Source organism: Microcaecilia unicolor, chromosome 5 (genome assembly GCF_901765095.1).
Source record: "Microcaecilia unicolor chromosome 5, aMicUni1.1, whole genome shotgun sequence".
Taxonomy (NCBI): Eukaryota; Metazoa; Chordata; class Amphibia; order Gymnophiona; family Siphonopidae; genus Microcaecilia; species Microcaecilia unicolor.
In genome coordinates, this window is record NC_044035.1 from 89,383,325 (window position 1) to 89,402,856 (window position 19,532).

Below are 19,532 nucleotides of genomic sequence, written 5' to 3' on the forward strand. Positions count from 1 at the left end.
CTTTAATTGTGTGGTTCAAAAAGGAAAAACATGCAAAAATTGTCCAAAAAGTAGCTTAGAGTTCAATCACAAACTCTTCTGCCAGAACACAGGAGAGTCACAGTGTGCAGAGATTTGGCAAGGTAAAAACTTTTCCTAACTTATGGCTACCACTCTGGTCTTTCAAACATCTGGCTTTTCCTAGTCCTGGGCTTTATTTCCCCTTGTTGATCCAGGTTCTGCTGACTGAGCTTACAAAGTTCAAACCTCTTAAAGTAACCCTGTGAGGGAGTGTGCTTAAACGTGTACACATGCGCCTTCTACTTCCAACAGATACACACTGCATTTACATGCAGAGGTTTTGGAAAGAAATTTGTGAACTATGCCAGGGATTGCCCAAGGCAATCTGCTACCTGAGGCGAAGGATGAGATTACCCCCCCCCCCCCCACCAGCTCCTCCTCAAAACTACAATCAGGGAATAAGGGGGTTGGGAGTCATAGAAAACAGTTAAGCAATTAAGTTTATTATGAAACATATGAGTCATATATTTGTATATTATATGCACATAAAGCCAAAGTCAAACAGCCTGATGCATCAAACCACACACAAATGAAAAATGTCCAGTCCATTCTACCGGGGTTGAGTTCTCTACTGCTGGCAGGAGCCACAGCCTAGCTGGGGGATTAGGGGTGCGGGAGAAGTGTCTTTTATTAAGGAGATGATGTTCCGGGGCTCTTTTCCAGCTGGAAAAGATAGACTGCTTCAGATTCCTATATGAAACCTATATATCAATAGAATCCCTCATCTCTTTTATACAAGGAAAACAAAGGTCATCAATTAGTAAAAAAAAAAAAAAAAATAATAATAATAATAATAATAGACTGCAAACTAGAAACAAATATATAAACATAAATTGAAATAGAAAACCAGTGGCGTTCCTGGGGGGGGGGGGGGGGGGCGGTGGGTGTATGACTGCCTATCTTGAGAATACTTGTCTAAAACAAACCACCACATCATTAGAATAATCCATTATGTTATGCATTAGTCATTTAGTTGGACTGCAACTAGGATATTGTCACCCTAGTGTGCTTATTTTCAAAGCATATCTGAAAATGCTGAAATGGACATCTATGTGCTTGAAATATCCAGATCCCAATTTGGCACAGGCAGGGTCTGGACGTCCAACACTGCCATACATTCAAATGGCAAAGGGGCATGTTGTGGGCGTGCTTTGGGTGGGACTAGGGAGGACTCAAAATCAAGACATCCAACAGTGATTACCGAAGGGGAATAAACACCCATGTCTAAAAAGAAGGATGTTCTTATTTAGACCTGTTTCAGGAATTTCCAAGCTACAAAAAGGTGCAATGATTGAGCAGTTGCCCACTGGAGGACTTAAAGCATGACACCTCCTTAATCCCATAGTGGCTGCTATCCTCTCCCTCTTCCCTGAAAGTAAAACTAAAAGGGGATACCAGGCTTCACAGCACACAACACACACCCATTTAACACCTTCTCACTGGACACCAGAACACATCCTGCAGTAAGCCATTTTATGCTGCTTGATGGTCCCCTTCCTCTTAGTATGAAGCATAACCACAGCAAGAAAATAAAAAATTCAGCAGCAGAATGAACAGACTTCTAAACGTGACCAACTTCACTGCGCCATTTTGCCACTCCACTCTCAACCCCAGCTCAAAATTCTAAACATTTGCCAATCAAATGCTTCATTGAAAAAGCAACAGAAAATTCTGCCAGTGCCAAGAAGGTATTTTATTGTTAATCAGCTCCACTCAGTGCAGCTGCTTATGATTTCTGTTCCCCAATAAAACATTTGTACTGCACGCCATTTTCTCAATTAAAAGCTAGAAATAAAAAAAAAAAAACACTACTTATTATCTTTGCACTTCAGAATTCCTGGGTATTCTAGTTTTTCTTTCATTATACCCTATTTAAAAGATGTAAAAATAGTTAACTTTGTAACTACCCAATTAAAATCAAATTTGCTGTTGGCTGCTAGAACTGTAGATGATTATTTGACATGCAGTCTGTGTGATGATGATAACAACAAAAATCAACAACAACAACAACAGAACAGCATAAACATTTTATGTGAGCCACTACTGTGAGAAACACTTACTAAGCATCTTTGTTGTTTAGATGGTTTGGTCACTTATTGAAGGTTAAAAACTTTCCTCTTGGACACACTACATTAATAGAAACATTTTACTTACCGGAGGATCCTGATCCTCAGCAGAAACTGTAGTGATAACCGTGCCTTTGACTGCATCTGGGGCCACCATCCCCCAGTAAACTGCTTTGTTAAATACAGGTGAGTAATCATTCATATCCTATAAAAACACAATTATGAGTTTTATTTCTTGAGCTGAAATAAGATTGTGAACACATTCTACAACAATTGGCTTTTTTTCCCAGGCTGTATCCATTTAACTCCCTTCCCATTACAACACTCATTTACTATTGTCAGTTTCTAGCACTCCTAATGCTATTACTGTCATGTATGAATGGCACCAAAATGAAATGAATTATCTTTCAAAAATTGGTGGTTACCTAAGTAAAACTTTTGGAGTGCAGATTCCCATCTATGGAGCCCTTTTATTAAAATGCATTAGGCACTTTGGGGATTTATGAAGTTGCGATAAACCCAATGTGGGCTTACTGCTCGCTAATCCAAAACAACTGCCGGTCTACCTCAGTAGCCCAGCAGTAGTTTCCACACCTAGGACACACCACTTCCGGTGCTACAAAAATATTTTTATTTTTGTAGTGCCAGTGTTTACCTGGCGGTAATCGGTCAGTGCCCTGCGCCGCCCGGTTACTGCCAGGTTAGCACGGGAGCCCTTACTGCCACCTCAATGGGTTGCAGTAAGTGCCCCTCCCCCTGAAGTGGTTCACTTGCCACATGGCCATTTCTAAAAAAAAAACAAAACAAAAAACTTTTACCCACTTTGAATGGGCTGTGTTGGCATTGCTGCATGGCATCTGCTAGATTGGCTTAGTAAACAGGGGGGGTAAATTACTTTGGTTTGGCAAAGTGTACAGCGCTGCGTACATCTAGTAGTGCTATAGAAATGATAAGTAGTAGTAGTAGTAGTAATATTCCAAATTGTTCTGTGGTCTTGGCTTCAGGTGAAGTTTTGAAAATTGAGGGTTTTTCTAGAGTATTGGGAGTCATTTAATTTGAGAAGCAGATTAGTGCCTTGAGTAAGAAATTATTTTTAAAGATCAGACAATTAGGAGCAATTAGATCTTCCTTATGAAAAGAAAATTTTAGAATTCTGACACGGTCTATACTTCTCCCTCAGTTGGACTATTGTAATTCATTCTATTCTCAGGTTAATTGTAAATTGAAAAATCAGTTGCAAGTATTACAAAATACAGCTGCCAGACTGATGTTTGGTGTAGATCAGTTTAATAATGTTTCACCCCTTTTGAGGGAGCTGCATTGGTTACCCATTGAACAGTGTATTACATTCAAGATGATATGCTTAATTTTCAAACACTCTCTGGGGTAAATACAGAGGGTTTGGTGGATCTGCTAGAGATTCCTTCTTCTAGGATAAACCATTGTTACTATCGGACATTAATATTAGGTTAACCTGCAATGAAAAATATTAGATTAAAATCAATTACTGAAAGATCATTTCCTTTTCAGGAGGCTCGACTTTGGAATATGTTACCTTTGAATATGAGATTACAGTCTTCATATTTGTTGTTTAGGAAGATGCTAAAAACATATTAACATGAATCAGGGGCATAGCCAGACAACAGATTTTGGGTGGGCCTAGGCAAGAAGTGGGTGGGCACCAAGTGTTCTCCCTCCCCCCTTCACCACCCAAAAAATATCTCAGCCATCAAAAAAAATGCTTCTTTCCAACTTGGCAGTCTGCAGCAGGCATGCGTTGAAAACTGAGTATGCGCAGGTGCCGGTATCGTGAAGAATAGCGTTCTCGTTAGCAACAGGGGGAAGTCTTCAGCTGGTGGAACTTGGGATCCCCACCAGCTACCACTAAACATGTGCTACTGTTGAGTGGGCCTGTGCCCTAAGTGGGTGGGCCCTGGCCCACCCAGGCCCACCTGTGGCTACGCCACTGACATGATTGCTAAATATGGGACCTGTATTAGCTTATTTTGTTTTTATAAATTTTTTTCTTATTGTTAGGAATTTTTCTTTTTTCTTTTTCTTTTTACCTGCTGTGAATAACAAGACCTAGATAGAATAGAATAACATAGAATAGAATAGAGTCCAGTATGGAAACACAATTAACAGTGGCCATTTTAACAAGTCAAAACCTAACTGATGGCTATTTATTTATGTCATCACAGGGTTGAACGGGCTAAGGGTGTAGAGGAGATAAGTTATGAGCCTTGCAGCCAATGGGGACAGTTTCTGGGGGTTCTCAGAAGACTGGCAGGCTTTGGTAATCAAAGCCCCAAGATGGCAGGCTGTGATACACTTTTTATCCTTCTCACCCTCACAAAAGAAAGATTAGATAGTGTTAGTGCAGCATCATCATTAACTGTTAGTACAAACTAATGAGAGAGCATAGGCCCCATTGAAGGGACCACTATAGTTGTTAACTCCTTTCTTGCAGAAGGGCAGCTGCCAACAACAGTAAAAAGAGTTGTGGTGTGCCCCCTACTGAAAAAGCTGTTTTCACCAGGACAAGCTTGAAAACTACCAACTAGTCTCTAACATTCCTTTCCAGTCTGCATTCAACTCAACATCTGGCCAATTGAAGTAATTGGCTAGATCTCAGTAAATCTGGCTTCAGACCTGGGTACAGAACAGTGGCAGTTCCTATTTCCCTTCTTGATGATCTGCACAGAAACCATGATAAGGGATCTATCTAGATTCTAGTGCTGCTGGATTTCTCAGCAACCTTTGACACTGTAGTAGATCATAATATCATACTTAGAAGGCTGTCAGAAACAGATATAAGTAGCACAGTATTTACATAGTTCAAATCCTATTTGTCAGACAACAATCAGTTCTGTTCAACAATATCACATCATTACCTTGGGCACTGAACTTTGGGGTGCCACAGGGATATTCACTGCCTTCTATTTTATTTAATATCTACCTTAAGCCTCTGTTGGAGCTTCTTTGGTCAATTAGCACACAATTCTTTATCTATGCTGATGATGTGCAACTACTCATACTCATTGAATCAGATTTACCCACAGTCTTGGATAAATTGACTGCCTGTCTAACCACAACTCAGGAATAGGAAAACAACAACAAACTCTGCCCAAACCCAAGCAAAACAGAGATTCTTTGGGTGCCTAACACAAGTGGACAAATACCTGACTTCAAAATACCTTTTCGGAAAAATGAACTCCACCTACAATTACAGGTCAGGCCTGGGATACTGCTAGACTCATCACTCTCTATGATCCCACAAATTCCACCAACTTTTAAAAATTATCTGAATCACCTGCAACAGCTACAAAATCTCAATGTATTGATAACATCATGATTAGACTACTGCAATGCTCTATACACTGGTCAAACCACAGTTTGCATCAGCTCTAACCACTTCAGAATGCTGCAGCATGACTGATAGAAGGCTGCAAGTGGTGTGACCATGTCACAGCGTTCCTGCAAAAACTGCAGTGGCTACCAGTACCTTACAGGGCTAAATTTAAAACTTTGATTTTCATGGTCCTCAGACAAAATGGGCCAGAGTACTTAAAAAATAAGTTAGCCCTTTACACACATTTGAGACCTCTAAAGGAGCATCACTATCTGTGCCCTCATCAAAAGAATGAATACTTACCAAAGAGCCTTCCCAGGAGTAGCCCCCATGCTCTGGAATTTACTCCTAGATGGGCTACATCTAACTCGAGACTCCTGAAGTAAAAATAGATGAAAGCCTGGCTCTTCTCCTAAGTCTTTAATACATTATATACTATTCTGCACCTGGAATAGCTTACTACACACAGTGTAACTTAGACCAGGTCCTTATATTTAGTATAACTGTACAAAAACTTGCCTTGAGTTTAGTCACCCATCTGTTTATCTCAACTGAGTCTGAACCATCCATCTTGCCCCCATCTATATAACTGCACTTGACCCATCGGCTACATGGTAAGCTGCATTTTAGAACAACATTAGCATTACATCTATGTGATCTGAATGTTCTAATGTATGTATATTAGATGTTTCATTAGTATTATGCTGGGATTGCATTATGGGGGTCTTTTATAAAGCGTCAGTAAGCCCGATGTGGGCTTCCTGAATACTAAATTGGGACTACTGCTGGCTCAACCTACCACTGTGGTAGTTCCACACCCTGAGCATGCGTCATTTCTGGGGGGAAAAGAAAACCCCCGGAAATGGCTTGCACAGTAGTAACCCAGCGGTAATCATGATCGCTGCATGCTGCCTGGTTACTGTCAGGTTACCGCGGGAGCCCTTATCGCCACTTCAGTGGGTGGTGATTCTGTCACCACCCTCCTGCGCTCCGTTGTATCTGTGTAGGTTTACCCAACACCGGTTGTTAGTAGTCGTGGCTAATGTTGAGCTCAGGGGAGCTCAGGGGATGGTGCAGGAATACTAACCTTGTCCCACCCTTTCAAAAAGATGTGGGAGGAAAAATAAACTAAATTGGATACTTAACCAAATTAACTAGAACCACCACACTATTAAAGTTTTAACATTAAGACAGACTTTAATTTTAGAAATTACTATAACAAATATTATAACAATTAAAATAAAACATAGTTTTAAGACAATGTACAGATTAACTCTTTTGCTGTGATATCTTACTTATTTTTGTACCTCTTTTCTCTTTTAGATTCACTTTCGTCAAGACATACCCCAAAATCAGATAAGTATAAAATAACCTTAGCAAAACCCAAATATTCTCTGTATTTTCTCTCTCTGTGAGTAATTCCCTGAATTTGATTCTTTGGTGTTTTCTTTTCTCTTTTCAGGTTTCCGTAAGCAGCCCACCCCTCTCACCAAGGAAATAAGGTAAGTATTGTTTTTTTTTCTTCCCTATTAGTCTTTCTCTCTTTACGTCTAAACACTTTTTGTGTCCCAGAATGTCACTTAGCTGTCGTTGGTTCACTTTCCGTTCTTGTCACCGTCTTTCTTGCGTGGGGGCCTGTTGTCAACAGAAGCTTTGTTTCTGTGAAGTCTTCCTCCTAAACCTTCCTTTAAGCAAATGAACAGGAAGCAAAACCCTCTCTTCCTGATTTCGTACGGGAACTCTAAAGGATTTGTTCAAAAACTGTGGCCAACTTTTCTTTAAAAATAAAATAACCAAACGTTCCCTATCTTCCAGATCTAAACTTTAGGTTTTGTTCCCTGCACTTGTGGTGAGAGAGATTGATCGTCCCTTTCACACAATTACTCTTTCACTTTTTTTTAATCACTCTTATTCAAACTCCCATTTGTCAATTTTCCTTAAACTATGACTTTACTTTCCTTGAATTATTCCTTAAATTTATCCCTAAACCCTTACCCAAATACACCTTAAGCTACAATTATTATTACCCCAATAACCCTTTATTAACCAATTTCACTTAACTCCTATCTTATACCCCAGTTCCTATAAACCTAACAAAATTTTAAAACTTATAATATAAATCACACCTTCCTTACACACCTTAATTTCATTCACCATCAATCACCAGAAACTTTTCCCAAAATCCTAACTTTTACCATTAAAACCCTCCTCTCACTACCAGCACCTCCTCAACACCTCCACTCTCTCTGACCAACAATCTCACTCTGACCAACTGCAACTCCCCGGTTGCCTTGGTAACCAGCCTTGGCTTGCGTTCCAAACCAGCCTTGGCTTGCATTCCAAGACCCTTCTAGCCAATCCCTGACTAGTACCAACATTCCAATCTCCACTGCTGACCAGCGGAATTCTGGCCAGCAGTGCAAAATCCCCATTTTAACCCCATAGAAACTAATGGAAAAGTAATAAAATTAAATAAAAACCCTATAAAACTATATCCAAATCACCCCAAAATTTCTACACCAATTAAACTTCCCATTCCCTATTAAATCCTGCTTTTAAAATTTAAAAATACCACTTTTTACAGTCCGCCCGCAATTATCTCTCCTAAACCCCCTCAAAAATCCCAAAATAATTTGAAACCCACTCTAAAAATTCAATCCCCCTCCCCTCTACCTGCTACGTCGAATTTAAAATTTTACCATCTAATTAACCCCTTAAAACCCACACTACACCAGAACACCCCCCAAAAATATTAAAATTTACAATGTAACCCCCCACAAAAATAAAGAAAAATACCCTGATCCCAAATATGCAAAAATAATTCCAATCCGTCGAACCCCTGATTTTTAAAAAAATAAAAAACGCAATTTATGCAAATTAAAAATTAACCAATTAAAATTCCGGGCCAAACGACCCCTTACCTTGTTCCTGATTTTCTCCACATGTGATCCCAACCAACGGATCCGGTCCCGCTGGTCCTGAGCCGAAAATGGAGCGAAAAATAAAAACAGCCCCAAAAACCGCGATTCTTCTGGAGCTCCGGCTTTAAAATCGAGGCCCAGGCTTGTAGGCCTCGCCGGAGCTCCCGCCGAAAAAAAAGTTTGTGCGCGTGCGCGCACCCCCGTCACGCCTGTCGCGCTCCTCCCTCTGGCCAGGCAGGCCCCGCTCGCTACCCCCATCTAAAAATGACAGCGCTGTTCCGGCGCTCCTCTCTTCACTCCCGGGGACATGCCCAATCGTCCCCGAGAGCCCAAAAACAACGGCGCCCTCCTCCCCAGCCCCGATGTCACTTCCTCCCGCTCCAGCGCTCTTCCCGGCGTTTCTCCACACCCCGAATGACCTATATAGGCCCGAAAACATTGGCACTGATCCCCCAACACTCGGGGATCCCTCGGACCACCTCACACCTCACTGCGGCCCCAAAGACATGCCCCCCCCCCGAAATCGCACCTGAACCCTGCAGCTCCCCTAAGCCCCCAGAGACCCAGGTAAGAACTTTTAATTTTTTTTCTTAACCCTTTATTTCTTTTAACCCCGGTTACAGTAAGGGCTCCCCACCGTATGGCTGTGTGATGAGATCTCTTACAGAATGGCCATGTTTGTCTGGAGGGCTTTTTACCTGCTATGGTAAAAAGGGTCATGGCACACGGGAAAAATAGCCCCTGCTGCTAGCGCAGGGCCTGTTTTCCCACAAAAACATAGTAACATAGTAAATGATGGCAGAAAAAGACCTGCATGGTCCATCCAGTCTGCCCAACAAGACAGAGGCTTTTTGTGTATACCCTACTTTGATTTGTACCTGTCCTCTTCAGGGCACAGACCGTATAAGTCTGTCCAGCACTATCCCCGCCTCCCAACCACCAGCCCCGCCTCCCACCACTGGCTCTGGCACAGACCGTATAAGTCTGCCCAGCACTATCCTCGCCTCCCACCACCACCAGCTGGCTCTGCCACCCAATCTCGGCTAAGTTCCTTAGGATCGATTCCAGGACCCCTATATCTCTGTTATTTGAATTTCAGTGCTGTATATTTTTTATACTGTTTCATGATAGTCATATTATTAGGTTTTAATTTGCTGTTCACAAGTTTACCTCATGTATTGTATTTATGTTTATATTTGGTCATTTTATTACTATTATACTGTTAACATAATCATAATTTTTATTTTAAAATGCACTTCTGTACACCATCTTGGGTGAGTCTCTTATTTATTATTTATTATTTATTGCATTTGTATCCCACATTATCCCACCTTTTTGCAGGCTCAATGTGGCTTACAGGATGTTAATATGATATAGTCATTACATGAAATTAGATATAGTCGATGATAAGCTGAAGGTAGAAGAGGATTTGGATGGGAGGTGTTGGGTAAGATCATGTGAGAGGTGTTTTACAGCACATGGGTGATAAAAGGAGTGGATTGTTTCATTGAGGATGTCTTTTGTAGGCCTTGTCGAAGAGGTGTGTCTTCAAAGATTTGCGAAAGCTGGTTAAGTTGTCCGTGGTTTTCAGGGCCATGGGTAGTGCATTCCATATCTGTGTGCTTTTGTACGCAAAGGTAGTGGCGTATGCCTGTTTGTATTTAATTCCTTTACAGCTGGGGAAGTTCAGATGGAGGAACTTGCGGGCTGATCTTCTGGCGTTTCTGGGCGGTAGGTCTACTACATTTAGCATGTAGAGTGGGGCTTCTGCGTGAATGATTTTGTGTACGGTTGTACAGATCTTGAACTCAATTTGTTCCTTGAGCGGGAGCCAGTGCAGTTTCTCTCTTATGGGCTTCGCACTTTCGTATTTGGTTTTTCCAAAGATGAGTCGGGCCGCAGTGTTCTGGGCTGTTTGGAGTTTTTTAATGGTCTGTTCTTTACAGCCTGCGTACAGAGCATTGCAGTAGTCCAGGTGACTTATCACTAGGGACTGTACTAGGGTGCGGAAGATGTTTCTTGGGAAAAAAGGTTTTATTCTTTTGAGTTTCCACATCGAGTAGAACATTTTTTTCGTTGTATTCTTCACATGGGTGTCAAGTGTGAGGTTTCAATCGATGGTAACTCCAAGAAGTTTCAGATTTTCTGAAATAGGGAGTGTGCAGTAAGGTGTGGTTATGGTAGGGTATTTGTTTGTGTTGTATTGGGAAGTGAGAACTAGACATTGAGTTTTTTCCGCGTTCAGTTTTAGCTGGAATGAGTCCGCCCAAGAGTGCATGATTTGGAGGCTCTGATTGATCTCGGTTATTTCGTTTAGGTTGTTTTTGAATGGGATGTGGATCGTGACATCATCTGCATATATGTAGGGGTTCAGGTTCTGATTGGCTAATAGTTTGGCTAGTGGTATCATCATTAGGTTGAAAATAGTTGACGAGAGGGGGGATCCCTGAGGAACTCCGCATTCCAGTGTCCAGGGTAGTGATCTGTCATTGTTCGTTGTTACTTGGTAGGATCTGGTGGTGAGGAATCCTTTGAACCAGTTGAGAACTGGGCCTCCGATTCCAAAATATTCTAACAGGTGTAGTAGTATTCCATGGTCTACCATGTCGAAAGCACTAGACATGTCGAATTGCAGTACGAGTATGTTCTTCTTGAAGGCGGTTAATAAATCCCATTAAACAAATAAATAAAAATAAATAAACTCCTAACATAGCAATTGTAAGTAATTTCAAAGGTCCAATATGCACAGTTAATTGCATATTGGTAGGTTTGTTTCATTGTCACAGCTAATGGTTTAAAGATTAAAGGGGTATTTTACTATGTGCGGTAATGTTTTTAGCTCGTGGTAGAAATCATCTGGTAGTAAATGCTGAGATGCTCATTTGAATATAATGGGTGTCTCGGCATTTACCACCAGCTGATTACTACCATGAGCTAAAAACTCTACTGTGGTTTAGTAAAAGACCCCCTAAACCCTTCAGATATCAGTATTAAGATGAGTCCAGGTGTATTCTGAGATGGTTCTTTGTTAATCGGGTTCCATGTTTGTGACCATAATGTCACTACTTGTGCTTTGCTCAGTGTAGGGACATTTGGATAATTTCATCCTTGTAATACTACAGGAACTGTAGGATACAGCTACCTTATTGATCAGTTTGGCAACAATATTAGCCTTGGATGTAACCTGAGAGGGGTGGCTTTGAATGGTGGCAAAATTACTTTTTAATTCTTGTCATGGTGAAATGTTTGTTTTTGTTATTTCAAGTGTTTATTAAAGCTGTGCTCCTATTTAGGGGATGATTCTATAAGGAGCTGCCCACATTTAGATAGAAAAAAAATACATATAAATGCCAGGATTCAAGCCACTTACATGCATACATGACCATTTTCTGGCTAAGTGGTATTCTGTGAGTACACACCAATCTTTGATGGTGTGCACTTTTCAGGTGGTGTTCATATGGCTGGAGTTTGGGGATAGTGTGGGCAAGAGGCACAATTATGCTTGAAATTTATAGACTACTCTGATTCACATGTTCTCTTTCACTATTTTGGCATGAGTATTTATGCCAGCTCTATGGCAGGTGTAAATGATTCCACATAAAATATAGGCTTGTATTTTACTTTTTGCCTTAATATTCAATGAAGACAAGAATCAAACCCAGTTCTTGAGGATATCAGTCTACTGAACCAACCATTAGGCTATTCCTCCATATGCACACACTTTCAAAGTTCATTTGAACCAACAATAAAACCCCAAACTCAAATAAATAGTGGCTAAGAGGGTGATTCTGAAAAGGGCATAGCTAGGCACGGGATCTGCACGTAAATTTTACACGCAAGTACAAAAAGGGAACATGGAAATGGGAGGGTCATGGGCAGAATGGGGACATTCCTAAAGATAATGTATTTATAGTATAAGGGGGAAATGCACCTAATTTAGGTGCAAAGATTTGCAGCACGATTCAGTGGGTGCAAATAGCCATGCCTGAACTTAGGTGTGATTCCTGGGTGTAAGCACTATTCTATAAACCATACCTACCTTTGAACATGGCTTATAGAATAACACTTTTTCAGTGCCATGTACAGAATTCACCCCATAATGGGTACAGCACTGCCTATGTCTAGTAGAGCTACAGAAATAATAAGTAGCAGTTCTGTTAACAAAGCTAAAAGTTGCAATCTACTCTTTTGATGCTTACAAACATTTTTATTTTTACAACATATCTAAACAAATGTAAAACTTATAAATAGTTTTTTTGTCTGAAAGACTGGGACTCATTTCATCAAATAAGAAAACCTGTGATAAGGAAATTGAAGAATGTTAACTCTATGACTGTGTTGAGAAAACAGTACACTAGATTGCAATGTTCTTTGATAAACATGATAAAAAAATCTTTTAATATGCAAAATCTAGAAACTATTGTATAGAAAGACATTTGCAATTATATTGAAGCAATGCTGCTTTATTGTTGTTCTGCCAAATTAGTTTGTACTGTTTGTGTTGATTTGTTGAAATTGCTTTATGTATGATTAAATATTTCACACAATCAATGAATGTTTACCAAAAAAGTCTCTATAAAATAAGCAAGCTGAACTACGTTATTAGTTTCAGAATTAAAATCTGAAAATGGAAATAGATAATTTTCTATCCTTTCAAACAAAGATAGCTATAATGAAAAGATGTTAACACAAAGTTTCTCATTTAGGGGTCTACTTACTACACTGTGGTAAAGTTTTTTAATTACTACACACTAACTGCAGAACCTTTGTGTTATGGGTCATGGGTGTTTTCAATATCTTTTCATACAGTTGATGCAGTGTAAAGTTCTTTACCATGTGTTTACTGTATTGTAGATAATACGATGTGGTAACCATTCATCTTGAGGTGACCTTAACTGGGCCATGTTATCATCTGTGTTAACAGTTAATGAGTGATAACCATCTATATATTAACTGTAAGGTGCTGTCTCCACCCATTCTTCATCTATTATCCACCCTATTTGGCATTAGCTATTAATATAGAAATTACTGTTTGTTAGCTGCTAAGGTGCATCATTAATTGTTAATATGGCACTGTTAACTGTTAATGTACATTAATTGCTGTGTTAACATCCAGCAAAGCTTTTAAATAGTTCCTGACAAGGCAATTGTAAGGAATCTTCTAAGACCAATGTACCAATGTACTTTTATACCCTGTGCACCTTATAGCTAAATTTCAAAGCCCACACTATTTTTGAATTTCAAATTAAGTTAATGGGCCACTCTGGAGGGTGCTGAGAGACTGGAAATCAGTGCTGCTCTGTTTTTGGATCACAGGTATTGCAAGGAAGCTTGTGTAAGTCAGGGAGGCAGGGTTGGTTGACAGAAAACCCAAGATAAATTAAAAAAAAAAATAGATCTACATTTAGGGACCCTTTTACTAAACAACAGTAAATACTAACATGTGCTTACTACAAGTTAAAAATCCACTACTGCTCAGGTGCCCCATGGTAGTTTTCGGATCTGCTCATGCTTCCAATGTGCTAAAACATACATTTTAATTTTTAGCACTGGGGGAGTGTTTGGGGTCAGAAAGTAGGTGTGCCCAGCAATAATTGGTTAGCACAGCTACATCATCGGGCGCTAACTGATTAGCACATGGTTGGCGTGGTCTTCCTTACCACCTAGAAAATAGGTGTCAGTAGAGGCTCCCGTACTAATTGGGAAATTAGTGCATAGTCATTCACTGAGGAATTACAGCCATGCTGAAAGAGGCCTCAGTGCATGGGAAACCCGCGTGCTAATTGTAATGCAGGTCACTTTTTAGCGCAGTAGAGAAGGTGTGCTAGTTTAGAAATGAAATGAAAAGAAAACAAAATTTTATTCTTTTTTTATCTTTTCTAACATGAAATGAAATAGGAAATGTCATTGATATTTTGTGTTTCATTTAATGTACATCCCTAAACACTACATAGGGCATCGTGTATCAAAGCAGAAATTCATTTTGCAAAAGAATACACCACAGAAAAAATAGCACAACACTGTCTTTTGTCTCAGATATCTTGGTCTCTTTTTTTTTTTCAGTAAAGTGTACTTTGCAGAATCATTTCACAAAACTTTGCAGTAGTAAGCTTTTCAGGAAAAGTCTGCTTCATGTGAAAATGTATTTATGAGAATGAGTCAGGGTCCTGAGGCACAGGGAAGTGGGGAAGGGATGCTCCTAACATGACACTTAGAAGGGGACAGAGCTTCTGTGGAACATATTAATAAATATGAAAAAAATGGCACTGATTTTTTAAAGCATATTAATCAGGTTCCATGTTTATATATAATTCACATATTGCAATGAAAATAAAATTTGCTATAGAAAACGGCTAAACCTGTGCTATAATAGTGCATCTTTTGAAGACTTGAATGCCACTATATGGCGTGGAGGGGCATAATCGAACGCGAACGCCTATCTCCATGGGCGTTTATCTCTGAGAACGGGTCCGTGAAGGGGTGGGCTGAACCGTATTTTCGAAAAAATGGACGTTTTTGAGCTGGAAACTAAAAACGCCTAGGTCAAAAATGTCCTAATCTGAGCCATTTGGTCATGGGAGGGGCCAGGATTCGTAGTACACTGGCCCTCTGATATGCCAGGACACCAACTGGGCACCCTAGGTCAGTGCGGTGGACTTCAGAAAAAGCTCCCACATGCATAGCTCCCTTATCACGAGTGCTGAGCTCCCAACCCCCCTCCCCCCAAACCCACTACCCACAAATGTACAACACTACCATAGCTCTTAGGGGTGAAGGGGGCACCTACATGTGGGTACAGTGGGTTTTGGAGGCCTCCCATTTACCAGCACAAGTGTTACAGGTAGTGGGGGATGGGCCTGGGTCCACGTGGCTGAAGTGCACTGCGGTACCCACTAAAAGTGCTCCAGGGACCTGCATACACGCAGGCCTCTAGGACTTGTTGCTGCTGTATAACATTGGCACACCAGTTGACACCTGAAGACTAATTTCTCTGAAAACGTCCTTTATTGGAATAAGCACGTTTACTCACAGTTAACTGCAGAGGTTGTGCCCCACTGGCAACAAGTCTCCCTGGTACTGAGATTAGTAGTAGGTCAGAGCTGGCAGAATGCTGTACAATGCCCTCTTTCAGCCACATTCAAGGGAAGAACTAAGTTCTGTAACGTGGCTAACACAGGAAAGGGACTAAAACTGGCTTACAAAAATGACCACTACCGCATGGACTACAACAGGAAACACAACAGGGCACACTCTGACCCAGTAGGCAGGTGGAAAAGCACCATGGGAGAAGACCCTACCAACTACCAACATCGTGAGCATTTAACACAAGCTAGTGGAATCACGGAGCCCAATACCCTACACCCACCACAATACAATGCTGATGTGACCCTGTAGTGCACCCGAGAGCCACATCTGACCCAGGGAAAGGCTGTGACAGGATCAAACACATTCTGCTGTCATGGAGGTGGGTACGGCATTTGAGGCTGGCATACAGGCTGGGAAAAAAGTTTTTAAAGTGGGTTTTTTTTTGGTGGGAGGGGGTTAGTGACCACTGGGGGAGTCCGGGGAGGTCATCCCCGATTCCATCCAGTGGTCATCTGGGCAGTTGGGGCACTTTTTGGGGACTTATTCATGAAAAAAAAGGGTCCAAAAAAAGTGACCCAAAATCGCGGTAAAAACGCCTTTTTTTCGATTATCAGCTACAGACGCCCATCTCTCCTCGGCTGAAAACCACACCCAAGTCCCGCCTCCGACATGCCCCCGTCAACTTTATTCATTTCCGCGACGGAGTGCAGTTGGAAACGCCCAAAATCAGCATTTGATTATACCGATTTGGGCGCCTTTGCGAGAAAAGCGCCCATCTCCCAATTTGGGTCAAAATATAGGCGTTTTTCTCTTTCGATTATAAGCTGGATAGTATACTCTTATACAATTATCCAACATATAAATATTTCAGTGAAGGCCAGACCACACATTGTGTATGCAGGTTTAGTGTAAACATCTTCTGGGGTGGAATATGGGTGAAGCATTAGCAGAGTAGCAATTCCTTATAAACTATGTGTGATTCTATGTATTTTATGAACATATTTTATACCTGCTTGCAAGCAAGTGTAAATGTACATGCTTATTTTACCTCTGATTTCTGCAGGATTTGTGCTAGTCATTCATAAAGACACATGGAGGGGCATCTACTACATTTCTTAGAAGGGGTGAATAAGCAATTGGATAAAGGTGGGCCGGACGATATTGTGTATCTGGATTTTTAAAAGGCATTTGACAAAGTACCTCATGAATGACTCCTGAGAAGCAGAGATAGCCTCATTTGTCCATTCCTAGAGGTCTAAACAAGATCTTGAGCAGCGGGACGAGAAACTGAAGCACCTTGAGGTAACTCTGACTACCCTTGCTCCAGTAAAATGGCCTGGTTTATGAGCAATATATACATTCCAGAGAAAACAAAGATCAAGATGTAGCTGAATGCTCTGTCAGGTTCTGAGGCTGTAATATGGTGGCTATGCTCTGTGCGTGATCAGTCAGAGGCTCTCCTCATTGCCGGCCAGCTCTGACAAAATAGTGCCTGTTCCCGTGCTCTCCTGTATCAAACTGTGCACCGGTAGTTTGACACACCTGAAGATCCCGGCATATTTGGATTCTGCGCCAGTTCCGAAGATGTGCTGCTGCCAACCATTTCCGCCACATTTCATGGGATTCCCAGCTTGCATGCACTGCAATGCCATTACATCAGCCGGTAGTTTCTACAGCAGGAACAATGTTTAACTGCCTCTGCGGGAGTTGCCATTTACCCCGATTGTCATCAGCACAGAACAAAGTGTCCCAAGTTGTGAGTCAGGATCCCTTCCCTATATCAAGTAGAACTTGTAGTCCTCCAAGCGATTCTGAGTCAAACTTTAGTCAGACTTACCACTGATGGCTGCTCCCTCCAAGCTCACAGACTCCACAATTCTTACCAAAGATGAAAAATTTGCACGACATCACAGACAGGGAAATGAATTCCTCCAGACTCAAGTCACCCGCAAAGCTCAAATGGAGACCAGTTGACCAACTGAACCAGGAGCAAATCACTCAGAACCAAAAGGCTGAAAAATGTGTGCATTTACCTGCTGGAGATAGAAAATACTGAGGAGCTGGACTGGATAGTACACAAGAATGGAAGATGCCAAACGTAAAGATATCCTTACCATAGTAGCACAAAACTTCACTATAAAGGCAAATGTTGTCAGGGAGAGTGGCAAACAATGCCATCTTTGAAAAAAATGTCATTTGTTTACAAATGGGGTGATTTATCCATTCATGAATATACAATATGTGATATCACAAGCCTTACATAAGCATGAATAGATTTGGTATAAACAGTAATGGTTTTGAGTGGAGCATATTGCTTTGTCACATAGATTTTGTTTTTTTTATTCTCTTGTGACCTTGCTTAGTTTTTTTAGTATTTCCACTTAAAATAATGCCTGTTGGCAATCGCACTCTTTATGTTTATGTATGGCTTCTGATGCCACATATTGTATATTCATGAATGGATAGGTCACCCCATTTGTCAATAAATGGTGTTTTTTTCAATGATGGTGTTGCTTGCCACTCTCACTGAAGTGAAGTATTGCGCTGCTAATATAAGGATATCTCTCAATTACATTTAGAAGAACTATAGTATATTGATTTTCATGTATTTTTTTTTTCATTTTCACAGTGCTCATGCTTGTTATCGGTTTGGTTGGGTTGTACATGTTGACCGCCATATTAACCACTAGGCGTTTTGTGGCACTATGCTAAGATTTGTTCTTTATATTAAGTAGTGTTGCCATTATATGCTTTTGGCTATTCTATGTTTTGGTTCTTTGGCCCTTATTCATGCATGGCCACCATTCACTAAATTAGATACAGAGACTTTCCCTGTTATGAGCCTGTAACAGATGCTGCCATAAACGTAATTCTTTTTGAGCCTTTTTGTTACTTTTTTAGGACAGTTATTCCTTGGCAGTTTGATTTGAACTCTCCACATGTTAGATAGTTCAGGTTTTGATAACACACAAATTATATATGAAAGACAACTCTAATAATAAATGTTATTTACCAGTATTTTAGTTTCTGTCTTTGTGATATGCCATTATATATGTTCCTTTTTCCCAGCTTCTGTGTTTGGTATTTTGACGCGTATATTTTCTTATGCTGTTTTGGCTGGCCATTAAGGTATGACTTTTTCCTTTTACTATTATTAATACATACCTGTTTTTATCATAATTGATAATGCCCATAGAGTAGCTACTTTTTACTTTCATTATTGTTCATAAATTATCTTATTATTTTTGTTACCATATATTAGCTTATCATTTTAAATCCCCATCATTACCATAATCAAATGTTTATCCTTTTGATTTATTTGAATTTTATGCTTTTCTTTTTTATGATTGATGTTTTGATATTTTTGTATTATATTGATTTATGTTTTGTTATTAAGAACCCCTGATGAAAGCTTGGGAACCAAAACACGGCCTGTGTTGGCTTCAATTTGTATGTACCATTATACTATTGGACAGTGAACGATTTTACTGATCACCTGTTTTTTTTTTTTTTGTTACATTTGTACCCCATGCTTTCCCACTCATGGCAGGCTCAATGTGGCTTACATGGGGCAATGGAGGATGAAGTGACTTGCCCAGAGTCACAAGGAGCTGCCTGTGCTTGAAGTGGGAATTGAACTCAGTTCCTCAGTTCCCCAGGACCAAAGTCCACAACCCTAACCACTAGACCACTCCTCCACTCCACCTTGGAAAATGTGTTTGGCATCTTCCACTCTTGTGTACTCTCTGTCATCGTCTATGGAAGGTTTGCTTTCTGTTGCTTCAAGTTGGACTGGATGCCAAGAGAAATATGTTTCAGGTCAGCTTTCAGTTCTCTATCGCCATCTGCTAGTTGATGGACAGGTTCTGGAATAGTGGGAAACTATGTAATGGAAAGAACGTTTTTCAAGGGGCTACCCACTCTGCCATATATGTTAACTATCTTCCACAAATGTCACGTTTTCTCCCAGTTCTTTCTACACAAGCTCATGAGCAGCTAGCATTCATACTAGCAGAAACTGATGAATGTGGTAGGCACCTCACCAGA

At 40.5% G+C, this 19,532-nt stretch overlaps 1 protein-coding gene across 1 annotated transcript in view; it reads right to left on the bottom strand.

Moving 5' to 3' along the window:
- The window catches only part of PCDH15 (protocadherin related 15), a 1,022,916-nt gene that overhangs the window by 296,581 nt on the left and 706,803 nt on the right, over positions 1-19,532 (bottom strand). Inside the window, 1 exon segment of the mRNA XM_030204966.1 lies at positions 2,215-2,331. Coding sequence (XP_030060826.1) covers positions 2,215-2,331 — 117 coding nt within the window.